At 36.7% G+C, this 13,127-nt stretch overlaps 1 protein-coding gene and 1 long non-coding RNA gene across 2 annotated transcripts; one reads left to right on the plus strand and one right to left on the minus strand.

The window, feature by feature from the left end:
• Positions 1-11: 11 nt before the first annotated feature.
• Positions 12-321, minus strand: LOC101278807 (ATP synthase subunit g, mitochondrial-like). Its single transcript, XM_033428485.1, is given in 3 exon segments — positions 12-187; positions 190-213; positions 216-321. Coding segments are annotated over 3 exon segments (306 nt in total).
• A 1,027-nt stretch (positions 322-1,348) lies between these two features.
• LOC125963683 (uncharacterized) lies at positions 1,349-5,868 on the plus strand. The gene is made up of 4 exons (XR_007476035.1): positions 1,349-1,415; positions 3,659-3,753; positions 4,129-4,385; positions 5,852-5,868. It is a non-coding gene; the product is annotated as an uncharacterized LOC125963683 (long non-coding RNA).
• Positions 5,869-13,127: the final 7,259 nt, after the last annotated feature.

Raw genomic sequence — 13,127 nt, forward strand, 5'->3', positions numbered from 1 at the left:
AAGATTGGTCTTCAAACATCATAGCCAGTGATGCCATGCTTGCCTATGATCTCGTCAACATAAAGCCACATCCACACCTCAGTGGCCACCAAACCATTCAGTAGAGCTTCCTTAACTGTGAGCTGTTTGAAGCTACCAGTTTGAGCACTATTGATAATGTTTTTCAAGCTCTGAATAGCTGAAGGAACTCAGCAGGGGTTGGAGGAACCACTTAACCTTAGCACAGTGCCAAAATGTGGCCAGTCGAGGCTTCGAGTAAGTCACGGCAGCGTTGACCAGCACCGGGGCCTTCTCCATGAGGTTACAGACAAACTGGGCCATGGTTCTAGGACGGAAAGCCTGTCACCCCAAGTGGCCGACTTGAAAACTTTTAATTCTGAGCCAACATATGGATTTTTTAAGGAATATAAATGAGCTCTGTACAAATACATAAATTATGCTTATCTTCTGTTTACAGGAATAATAAATACAAATGCACTTAAAGCTGCCTTATAGTGAAATTCACAGCTTATAATATGGAATTAAGTATTGGTGAAACTTTAAACAGTGTTTGGAAAGCTGAGCGTTATTGAAGTAGACTTCTGGAAATGTTAGCTTTTTTTTTTTTAAACAAAATTCACATTTTATTTAGGTGGAAATAAACTATACAAAATTGATTTTCTTCACCAAAAATAACAGCATTATTTTCTGTATTATTCCTTATAAGTGTTTCATAAAGGCAAACGTATAAATAATCCTATATGCAAATATCCCAGCTCAAAATACCCCCCTAACTGAAATGATCACTTGAGTATGAAAGACTTTGAACAATGTTAGAAAAGCTACTTAGCAGGATATTGCAATAGACCAATGAGAGTTAATGGATCCTTGTGTTACTTATATATCTATTGGAGCAACAGAAATAATGAGTGGATGGATAAAGAATATATATTTGAGGTAGAACTACATAGGACTTGCTGATGAATTTGATGTCAAGGTTTAGAGAGGAAATAATGATTACTCCTAGGTTTTTGGCTGAGCATTTGGTGTGTACAGTGGTAGCATTTCCTGACACAGAGAACATTGGAATAGAAATAGGCTTTCATGGGAGTGAAACCGTGCAACTCAGATTGGACTTGAACCCACGTGCCAGTACTCGAACCCAGCCTAAACCCAGATTGGGACTTGAACCACTTTTAATTAAGATCACACACCTTGTCTCAGGACTTAATGAAACTCAGGTTCTTTATGTCTCATCACAGAAAGAATTCACTGAGAGACAAAATGATAGCTAAGTGGATTTATTTAGAGAAATACACATTCCATAGACAAGAATGCAGTCCATCTCAAAAGTCAAGAACAGCCTTGGGAGAAACACAGTCCACAGACAGAGTGTGGGCCATCTCAGAAGGCAAGAGGCCCTGAAATATGGCATGGTTAGTTTTTATGGGCTGGGTAATTTCATAGGCTAATGAGTGGGAGGATTATTCCAACTATTTCAGGGAAGAGGTGGGAATTTCCAGGAATTGGGCCACCGCCCACTTTTTGGTCTTTTATGGTTGGCCTTGGAACTGTCATGGCACTGGTGGGTGTGTCATTTAGCATGCTAATGTATTACAATGAGAATATAATGAGGTTCAAGGTCTACAGGAAGTTAGATCTTCTGCCATCTTGGACCTAATACCAGTTTTTGTCATGTCCTGTGGCTATGTCATTCTTTAAAGGTTTTGCCCTACACCCTTCCCTCCTGCTTCAGGAGTAGTACTGTTGGGGAAGCGACTTACTACTAGACTGTTAAATATTAATATGTGTGTGTGTGTGTGTGTGTGTGTGTGTGTGAGAGAGAGACAGAGACAGAGAGAGAGAAGGAGTTTGGTTGACTGATTCAGGGGAGAATCAAAGTTAGAAAGGATAAATGGGAGGCAGTTGACCAAGATGGCCTTAAAATTTCTCTCAGGTTGACTAAACTTTAGTCAGCCTTCTGACTCTTAAGCTCCTGATCTCCCTTTTCCTAGAGCATTTACTTTAGAACACTTGTAAATTCCCCTTAAGATATAAATCTTTTTAAAAGCCTTTTGCCAGTTTTATAACCCATGAATGACTTTCTCAAGGACCTGAGGGCCATCCCTTTGAAATGTAATCATCAAGGAAGGTAAAGTCCTTATCTCTTAGTTTCTAGAGGAAAGCAGGAACCTAACTTCAAATGGGCTCTAAATAGCAAACACAAATAGCCTAATAAGAGTTACACATTTGCAAACTCAGACATAACTCACTATACTCAACATCTCCCATTGATTAACCTTCCCTGTAACTTCTCTTAAATTAATGGAACATGACATTTGGGCCCTTGCTACTGTTATCTGAGGACCAGCAACAGCAGCCTTCCTGGGTGCTGGTTGGAAATGAAGAGTTCAAATCCCATCCCAGGTCTACTAAATCATAATCTGCGTTTTTAGTTAGATCCTCAGGGGATTCATATACACACTAAAGTTTGAGAAACACTGCATTAGGTTACCTAGGGAGGGAAACTAGACTTCAAAGGCAGTGGGGGTGGGTAATGAAGAATGAAACAGTGGACTGGTTGTGTAGTTAAAGTTGAAATATTATTAGAGTGTGGGCTGCAGAATAAATTAGATGGAAGGATGGGCTAGCCTGGCCAAAGAGAGGGATGTGAATATAAGGTGAGTTAGTGAGGTTGTTGATAATAGCATGGTCAAATGTACAATCACAGTAGGGTTGGCTGGCAGTAATCTGGGGGCTAGATTTGTCTGTGAGAGGTCTTTAAAGGTTATGGCTGTCTAAGTAAGTATGTTGGGCAATGGCATGAGTATCAAATATTTTGTGTTTTTAAAAGTCAAGAGAAGGAAGCATGGTTTAGAAGTATCAATAACACCCTTGTGTTATCTTCCAGTTGTGAGGTACATATGAAAGGGAAATAAAAAAGTAGCCTTGTCTTGAGTGGGCTAGGTGGAGGCTGTGATCTCAGGAAAGAGCCAGGATTTAGATGAGACAGGAGTTGGCAAACTTTCTGTACAGGTCCACCTAGCAAATATTTTAGGCTTTGTAGGCCACCTGGTCTCTGCCACAACTACTCAGCTCTGCTCTTATAGTGGGAAAGCAGCCATAGACCTTATGTAAGTGAATGAGTGATTCATTAAAACTTTATTTACAAAAAATAGGCATCAGGCAGAATTTGACCTGGCTGTAATTTGCAGAGTCCCGAGTTAAGGTATCAAGGTAAAGAAAGTGATGATGATGATAGTATGGGGATATTTAATCCTGGATTTCAGAGGAATCTAGAAAACACTGGGATGCTGAAGAGCTGTGGTAGATTTGTGTCAGGTTAGGAGATATATACAGCAGTGTGGCACAAAGTGTGAGTGAGCTGGGATTTCTGCTGGTAATGTAAATAAAAAGCAACATGAGGCATGGAAAACTAGTCCTGATATTCTTTAAAAATTTTAAATTAACCACATATTTCACAATATTTTATACATACACAATAATATATTATAAACTATATAGAAGCTATATAAAACAAGATGAAACTCATGTGTCCAGGTTAAGGGACAGGATGTTAGGAATATTTTGAAGCCCCTGTGCGTCCCCTCATATTCTTATTCATCTCCTCTTTCCAAAGGCGAGCTCTGCTCTAAATTTTGTGTTTATCCTTTCCCAGTTTTTCTGTACCTGGAACTCAGTTAAAGGACAAATCTAGAATTTAGAAGACTGAATAGAGACCTCTGGAGAGATTGAGAAATTTCTCTCCCAGAGGTGTGTATTTACATTACAAAGGCAGATAAAATCTGATGTCAGTCATTCATTTACATTCCAAAGGGTTAAAAATTGGGAAACTTCCTCTTCACTTCCCAGAGAAGATTTGTTTATCCCAGGAAGATAAAGTTTATTTCTCTCTCTCTGGAGGAGAGGGAGGCAGCTGGGCAGTGTGTAATCCCTATTTGCTCCCAGAATTATAATTTTGGGGTTTTTCTCCTTTGGGGCAAGAAACCTCCTTTGTGCACTTGCAGGCCCAACCATATGGCTCGCATTGCATCACCTGGAAGGGGGAAAATGCGGTATGGGGAACAGATGTGCTTACTGTCGTATTAATAATCTTCCCTGATCCAGAAACCTCGTGTTTGTTTTCAGGACAAAGTAAATGAATATAGATATCAAACACCTGCCATCATCAACAGCAAATACATATTCTTGTCAAGTGTGCCCTGGGTTCTGAGGGTTTAGAAGTCCTATTTCTCCAAGGTATACAACAGGTTCACCATGGACACAGCAAGAGCTTTATTGAATTATAAGCTGTGTCATCTGCCTGGAACTTTGGGCTTCCCCTGTTCAGGGGCTAGCAGATGAGAAGATTCATCACAGGGGCAATCGACTTGCTTTATCAGAAGGTAGGGCTGCTGTTACACAATAGGGACAGGGAAGAATATGTTCGTGTACTTGGGCACTGCTTGATAATTCCTTATACAATTTTAATGGTCAGTGGACAGGTGTAACAGCCACAACCTGAGAACATAATGTCCAAGGCTCAGACCCCTCAAGGACGAGGGACTATGTCACACTACCCAGTAAGAAGTGCTAGTCTAGGAGAGAAGAATCTACAATGGGTGGTAGAAGACAGAGATGATGTCAGTTATAATCCTGACAGCAGCTGCAGTGGTGATGACTGTCATTTGTCCCAGTGACCATCCTTTTATAAGTTTCCACTAGGAAAAGAAGCCTGTAATCCTCTATGAGCCACTCCCAGAATTTATAAGGATATTCAAGAAGCACAAGGAGTAGACTTTAGTGGACTCTATGCTGCACTGCCAAGATCCTTCTTTAAGATTGAAGGACTTATTCGCTCAGCCTCTGGGGGCACTCCTGTCAGACAGCCCTCAGTTGTCATCTCGCCCAAAGTCATATTCCCATCTTGGGGCAGCCCACATCCAGTGACTGTTCAGTGCAGGAGTATAAAGGCCTGCTCCTACTGGCCACCTTCTCCCTCTGCCCCTCCTCCTTTCTTCCGTTTCCACAGCTGTTGATTCCAAGAGTAGCCTCTTATCACTCCCCACATGCTAATTTCAGTCACTTGGTCTGCTTTGTTGGGAACCCCAGCAATAACACATAGCAGTTAATGAATTATTTTTAAAATATGTGTCTGAATGATGTGTTACTTTGAGGGATAAATATTGAAAGGGTCAGTTTATAGAAGTTAAAAAGAAATATTCTTAAAGTTAGAGTTAAGGGGAAAATACAAAACCTGCTGGCAACATTGACTGGAGCTTAAGCACCTGATACAGCACCTTCCCTCCAGGAGGAATGAAAATTCACAGAGTATGGGACTTTTGCTTCTCAACTGTGTGGCAATAACGGTAGCAGTGACTTTACCCAGGAGCATGTTAGGCTATCAGGTTCCACCCCAGAGCTACTGAATCAGAGTTTGCATTTTACAAGATCCCAAGGTAATTCCTATCCAGTGATTTAGACCAATGATTCTCAACCCTGACTGCAAAATAGAATCACCTATGAGCTTTGAAACAAATGCTTATGCCTATGCCTCATTCTAAATAAGTTCCATTAGAATCTCTGGGATATGGTGTCCAAGCATTAGTATATTATAAAAGTTCCCAAGGCCTTTTATAATGCATAGCCAGATTTAGTACTCATTGATACAAAGGGTCTTTAAGATTTCTTTTCCCCTTTAATGTCTTAGGTTAGTTACAAATGCCTATGAAATCCCTTTGGATTCCCATCACTAAGTCTCCATTTTTCTCTTAGAATTTTTAAGCTGTTTATCTCATTTCCATTCTTCCAACCTCAGAAAATCAAAATCTGAAACTGTATACTGATCAGTTTGTTTATTGTCTGATTCTAGCCTCTAGAAATTGCAGCTTTCTATCCTTTCTTCTCAATGGACTATGGATAAGGTGAAACTAATAAATGGCCATAAAGCTTAGCTTCCAGGTACAAAATCAGTGCTCATACTCACTCCTTTCACAATGCTGTTTCAGTTTGGTTAGAAGGATTTTTAATTTCAATGTATTTTTTGGGTCAGTCAATGAAGTTTGGCCCCAAGACAAATCATTCAATCTTTTGTTCCTTCCCGGTGCTTTGAGACATAGGACCAAAGAAAGGGATGAAAGTAGATAAATAGCGACAATGGTATGCAATTCCCAGACCACTGATTCTTGCTAAAGCAAACAAGTACAGAAGACAAGTGGAAAAAAAAAGCCCATCACTTCATTCTACATAAAATAGGAGATAATTCAAATAGATTGAATTATGTAGACCTGAATAAAATAACATTATTTTAATAATAAAACACACGTATTACATAGCAATTTTAAATATGCTTGGTGTGTAGGTCTTTTTCCACATGTTCTAGAAACCTTTCATTGACTAAAATAAACCAGTGAAATATAGGAAAAGGACATAATAGTTTAATATTTCGAAGTTATTTAATGATAAATGAAGAAAGTATATCAGTATGTCTAAATAGAAGTTTATTTGCATGAATATTCCTTGTACACTAAAGCCCATGTGAAAACAAATATATATTTAAAACATACGTTAGATCTAGGAATATTTTATCGCTGTCAAGGTGAGAGAACAGAAGAAGAAAATTTTGCTTATGTAAGTGGAAAATTTATCAAACTGCTATTAAAATTTGGAATTTGGCAGTTTTGTCATTATTATTATTATTTTTTGAATTATTTTAAAAATAAATTTATTTATTTATTTTTGGCTGTGTTGGGTGTTGGTTGCTGCACACGGGGCTTTCTCTAGTTGCGGTGAGCGGGGGCTACTCTTCGTTGCGGTGCATGGGCTTCTCACTGCGGTGGCTTCTCTCGTTGTGGAGCACAGGCTCTAGGCACGCGGGCTCAGTAGTTGTGGTGCACGGTCTTAGTTGCTCCACGGCATGTGGGATCTTCCCGGACCAGGGCTCGAACCCGTGTCCCCTGCACTGGCAGGCGGATTCTCAACCACTGCACCACCAGGGAAGCCCCTGTCATTATTATTTTTTACTTAGGAAATAATTTTTTTTTTTTTTTCTGAAGAGAGAATACATTAAGATTCTCATATGGGAGAGAATCAACCAAAGGTCAAGAAAAGAAACTTCTTCACAAATTATAACGTGTGGTAACTTACTTAAACATTTAGTGACTTCAGGTAACTATGCATATGCAACCAGATGTTAACACTGGACCTGATGTTACTGTCGGTTGCCTTTATACATGAGTGATCAAATCCTACGCTTGAGATGGTGAAAGGGAAACCTGCAGGAATGGCCACTGCACATTCACATGGAATTCTGCATTCTTTGGCTTTTTATACAAACTCTTTTAAAGATCATGATATCTCAACATGTATTCAGGACTATTTCCACTTTTAAGGAGTGGTAGATTATCACTCATCTTTTTAGACCTTCAATTGGCTAAAAAATACTGACTGGCTTTATTATATATTTTCTTTCTTTCATTTCCCTCTCCTCCCCAATTTAGATAATTCCTTCCATTGGCCTTAGCCGTCTAAAATTTCTCATAATTTTACATTCATATACAGGTATCCTGCAGGCAGTTATTTCCTTAGTGTGTTTGTGTTTTCCCCTATCTTACAGTTGCCTTGACCAAAAGAAATGAGAGACCTAGAGATAATTTTTTTGAAATAGTTTGAAAATAATTTTGAACTGGAATACTTTATATCTTGTTTTCAAATTCTAGCAAAATGATACTGTCATTTTTCTGACTATATACATGCCTAAGGAGGAAAATTCAGAGCTTATTGTAAGTGTCACACTGGTCTTGTAGCAGCATAGACATATTAACTTTGAAGACTTGAAATTATATCACTATAAGTTAACTACCAAGATGAAAACTTGTTAATTTGATTTTACAGGTAATGGAAGATTGAATACATTTTATGAATACTTGTGAAAATTCAACATGTAGAAAAAAATTCATTTATAGTCCTCTAAAAACTCACGAATGGAGTTGTTTCACCTTGCGAATAACGTCAGGCCCAACTCTTTTCAGAGTAAGAAGTAATATTTACCATTTAGCTCAAAGGAAGGAGAAGGAATCTCATTTGTGTTTATGATTGAGAAATTAAGTATTTGTTAGCTTGTTGAATAAACTTTTGTCATTAGGTAACCTTTTAAAATGTGTTTCCTTCAGAAAATTGAAATCACTAAATATCTGAAATATAAAAGGGATTTATAAGAAGGGAGGCTTTATATCAACAGGGTATGAAACTTCAAGTATTTTGATAATATGCACAATTTAATTATTACAGCCTTTTAAAGACCATGTCAAAACTTCAGTTATTTCTAGCTGTGGCTTCTGCCCTCAAGTAGCATGTTAATTAATTAAACATTTTGCCTACGTGGGTTTTTGCCCATAGATATTAAAGAGTATTGTTTGGGCAGTTTTCAAGGCTACTGTTAAAAATTATAGAATCACAGCATCATTGGCAGAGTCCAGTCGTGTCATGATGTGATGACAGGTTCTCTGACAGCAGAGCTTAGGGAAAATACTTCTGTAAACAGCTTTCCCAGATTAAGAGAAAAAATCCTGTTACTCCTTTCCCCCTCTGCTCTTGCTCTTCTTATCTGTTAATTTTTCTTTCCACTATACCAACAGCAGCCTGGTAGCTTTAGAAACTAAGTGCTTTGGCCTCATGAGACAAGAAGCTTATCAGACTTTTCAAACTTGAAAACCCATTCAGTTATCAGCAACCCAGTGACTGTCACAAACAGTATGTGCTGTGAATCACCACAAAGAAATGAAAAAGGTCCAAGTAACAAGTGCTCCAAAAATGTTTTCTGCTTCATGCTTAATTAACTCAGATGATAAGTCTTTGATGCATAAACATGTGAACGTCTTCACCAGAACATATTGTCAACAACTCAGGAAAACATTATGGTGCAATAAGCTTTAGAGATAATTCTTTGCCTTTTGTTAATGTGTTTTGAATCGCAAACATTAGAATTCAGCCCTTTCAAATATGATGAAAAGGCCATGATTCCTAGAGCAAAATTAAAATCAGTATTATTTTTATGATTGCTTTCATAATTAGGAGTTAGTTTTTGGGAGAAATCCAAAAATATTGATATGCTTCAAAATCTCTAAATCCTGTTCTGCTTCCATAAACCATATATTTTCTTTTATCATGTACTACTTCTCATAGAAAGTACTGGCAGAGATTCTGTCACTTTAGACATTATAGTTAAAAGTAGATAGATTCTCTCTGTAAAACAGCCATCTATCAGCACAATCCTACCTATGTGGGAACATTTTAGAGTTACTCGATGAAAATATAGTGTCACTAATGTTTCCTTGTTTGTGTATCCCAGTTTTATATTCCTTAGCATATAGTAAAAAATTCCAAAAAACAAGGCTAAAACAAAAGGCAGTAATGAAAACAAGCATAACTGAGAATTCAAAAAGCTCTATGCAAATGGAAAAGCATATTGAAAGCAGTAAAAATGAGTAGGGGTTTACTCTCGGCCATATTTTCTTTTAATATTATGTTTTACAGGTTTCTAAAAAATATAAATACATATAGGGCTTCACATTTTTCCAATGTGTTTTAAGTTGCAAATGGCATAAGGAAATAGTGGTTTTTGTAAATCCAGAACATGTCAGCACCTATTAAAATGTGTAGATGTGCAGCACAGATACAAATATTAATTGCTGATATTCATTTTTAAATAACCAATTTAAAACTAACCTATAAGTTATGGAGACTTGACCAAAATTCAGATTCTTTCTTATATGTTTCTTCATAAGAAAGATGATTATTTCTCTGATTCTATACAAATCAGACCTTAAGAATAAAACTAGGTCTTCCAAAATTTGTAAAACTATATGTGAAAAATTATTTATCTAAGCTTATATAAGTGTTGTCTACCATTGCCAACAATTCTGATCATGAAGTGGACTGATGTATACTGAGCATCTATAGTATAAATCTATTAAATACCTGCTTCTGTAGATATTGAGAAGGTTCTGTCTGCAAACTTTTTCTCTCTCTCTCTTTTTTAAATATTTTATTGAAGTATAGTTGATTTACAATGTTGTAATTTCTGCTGTACAGCAAAGTGATTCAGTTATACATATATTCTTTTCCATTATGGTTTATCACAGGACATTGAATATAGTTCCCTGTACTATACGATAGGACCTTGTTGTTTATCCATCCTATAAATACTAGTTTTCATCTGCTAGTCCCAAACTCCCAGTTCTTCCCTCCCCCCTTGGCAACCACAGGTCTGTTCTCTATGTCTGTGAGTCTGTTTCTGTTTCGTAGATATGTTCATTTCTATCGTATTTTAGATTCCACATACAAGTGATATCACGTGGTATTTGTCTTTCTCTTTCTGACTTACTCTGCTTAGTATGATAATCTCTAGGTCTATCCATGTTGCTGCAAATGGCATTATTTCATTCCTTTTTATGGCTGATTAATATTCCATTGTGTGTGTATATATGTAAACACACCACATCTTCTTTATCCATTCATCTGCTGATGGACATTTAGGTCATTTCCATGTCTTGGCTATTGTAAGTAGCACTGCCACAAACATAGAGGTTCATGTATCTTTTTGAATTATAGTTTTGTCTGGGTATATGCCCAGGAGTGGGATTACTGGACCATATATCAATAATAATTCTATTTTTAGTTTTCTGAGGAACCTCCATACTGCTTTCCATAGTGGCTGCACCAGGTTACATTCCCACCAACAGTGTAGGAGGGTTCCCTTTTCTCCACACCCTTTCCAGCATTTGTTATTTGTAGACTTTTTGATGGTGGCCATTCTGACCAGTGTGAAGTGGTACCTCATTGTAGTTTTGATTTTCATTTCTCTAATAATTAGCGATGATGAGCGTCTTTTCATGTGCCTGTTGCCCATTTGTATGTCTTCTTTGGAAAAATGTCTATTTAGGTCTTCTGTTTGGATTGGGTGTTTTTTGCTTGTTATTGAGTTGTATGAACTGTTTGTATATTTTGGAAATTAAGCCCTTGTCAGTCACATCATTTGCAAATATTTTCTCCTAGTCTGTAGGTTCTCTTTTCATTTTGTTTATGGTTTCCTTTGCTGTGCAAAAGCTTGTAAGTTTGATTAGGTTCCATTTGTTTATTTTTGCTTTTATTTCTATTGCCTTGGGAGACTGACCTAAGAAAACATTGGTACGATTTATGTCAGAGAATGTTTTGCCTATGATCTCTTCTAGGAGTTTTATGGTGTCATGCCTCATGTTCAAGTCTTTAAGCCATTTTGAGTTTATTTTTGTGTATGGTGTGAGGGTGTGCTCTAACTTCACTGATTTACATGCAGCTGTCCAACTTTTCCAACACCACTTGTTGAAAAGACTGTCTTTTCCCCATTGTATATCCTTGCCTACTTTGTTGAAGATTATTTGTCCGTAGGTGTGTGGGATTATTTCTGGGCTCTCTATTCTGTTTCATTGATCCATATGTCTGTTTTTGTGCCAGTACCACACTGTTTTGATTACTGTAGTCTGAAGCCTGGGAGGGTTATTCCTCCTGCTTTGTTCTTTTTCCTGAGGATTGCTTTGGCAATTCTGGGTCTTCTATGTGCAAACCTCTTCTCTTCTCTAGCTACACTGTATAGGTGAGGATTCTGGTTTTATTGATAATGTCAAATATCTTTCCAAAGAGGTTGTACCAGTTCATACTCCTGTCAGAAATATGTAAAAGTTCCTATTGATGAACATACTCACCTATATTTAGCATAATAAGACTTTTTAATTTTTTGTCAGTGTAACATGATATTTGATCATTTCCCTGCTAAAGATTAGTGTATTTTTATATGTTTCTTGCCCAATCATGTTTCCTTTCTGTAAATGCATCTTTATGAATTTGGCCATTTTTTATTTCAATTTCTTTCATCTATCCTATATTTACTGTGGGAGAACTTTTCATGTTATATTGCCAGTCCCCAGTTTTATGTTTTGAAATATCTTTCCCCACTGTCTTTGTGGTAATTTTTAATAAACAGAAGTTCTTAATTTTAATAGAGCCCAATTCGTCAAAATTTTCTTTGTGATTTTGTGCTTTTTTGTTTTAAAAACTCCTCTTTAGACTTGTAAAGTGAGTCTCTTAAATTTTCTTCTAAGAGTTAAACATTTTTGTCTTTCATACTTTTGTCTCTCATACTTAAGTCCGTAATCTATCTGAAATTGATACGAGTGTATGAATTGGCATACTCTTTTCTTAATGGAAAACAATACACACCTTTGTCATATATCAATTTTTTTGTGTGTAGTTTATTTCCAGTCTCTCTCTTCTTTCATCAGTCAGTATTATACCATTGTGTTAATAATACAATATTTTAGTGATATCATATGTTAAGACCTATTATAAATCTAGATCATCCTCGTTCTTATTTTTCAGGAGTCTTGATTATTTTTGGCAGTTTTCTCTTTCATCTATTAAAGGTTTTGACTAGGATAACAGATCAATTTTTGGAGATGTTTTATTTTCTAGTATAAAGCTTTTCCTGATTATAAACATGGACTAGATCTAGGTCTTTCAAAATTTACTCAGCTCCTCTTTTATTGTTTTTATAACCTGTAACTTTCTATAGGTTTTATAATATTTTTACATCATTTGTAAGATGTATTCCTTGAAACCTTACTTTTTTTCATGATAATGTAGGTGGACGTGGATGGACCTTGATGTCATTAAGCGAAGTGAGATAAGTCAGACAGACCAAGAAAAATACTGTAAGATATAATTTATATGTGGAATCTAAAAAAAAAAAAAGAGAACCCATAAAAAGAGAGAGTAGAATGGTAGTTACCAGGGGTTTGGGGTGGGACTGTGGAGGAATTGGGGAGATTTGTTTAAGGATACAAACTTTCAACTAAGGGACAAATAAGTCCTGGAGTTCCAGTCACCAGCATAGTGATTATAGTCAACAATAGTCAACAATATAGTTTACAATACAATATTGTATTATAAATTTCAGAGTTTCTAAGAGACTAGATCTTAATTGTTCTCACTACAAAAAAGAAATAATAATTATGTGACATGATGGAGGTGTTAATTAACACTACAGTGGTAATCATATTGCAATATATAAATGTATCAAGTCAACATGTTGTACAGCTTAAACTTACACAGTG

The sequence above is a fragment of the Orcinus orca genome, chromosome 2 (genome assembly GCF_937001465.1).
Source record: "Orcinus orca chromosome 2, mOrcOrc1.1, whole genome shotgun sequence".
In the NCBI taxonomy this organism is placed as follows: Eukaryota; Metazoa; Chordata; class Mammalia; order Artiodactyla; family Delphinidae; genus Orcinus; species Orcinus orca.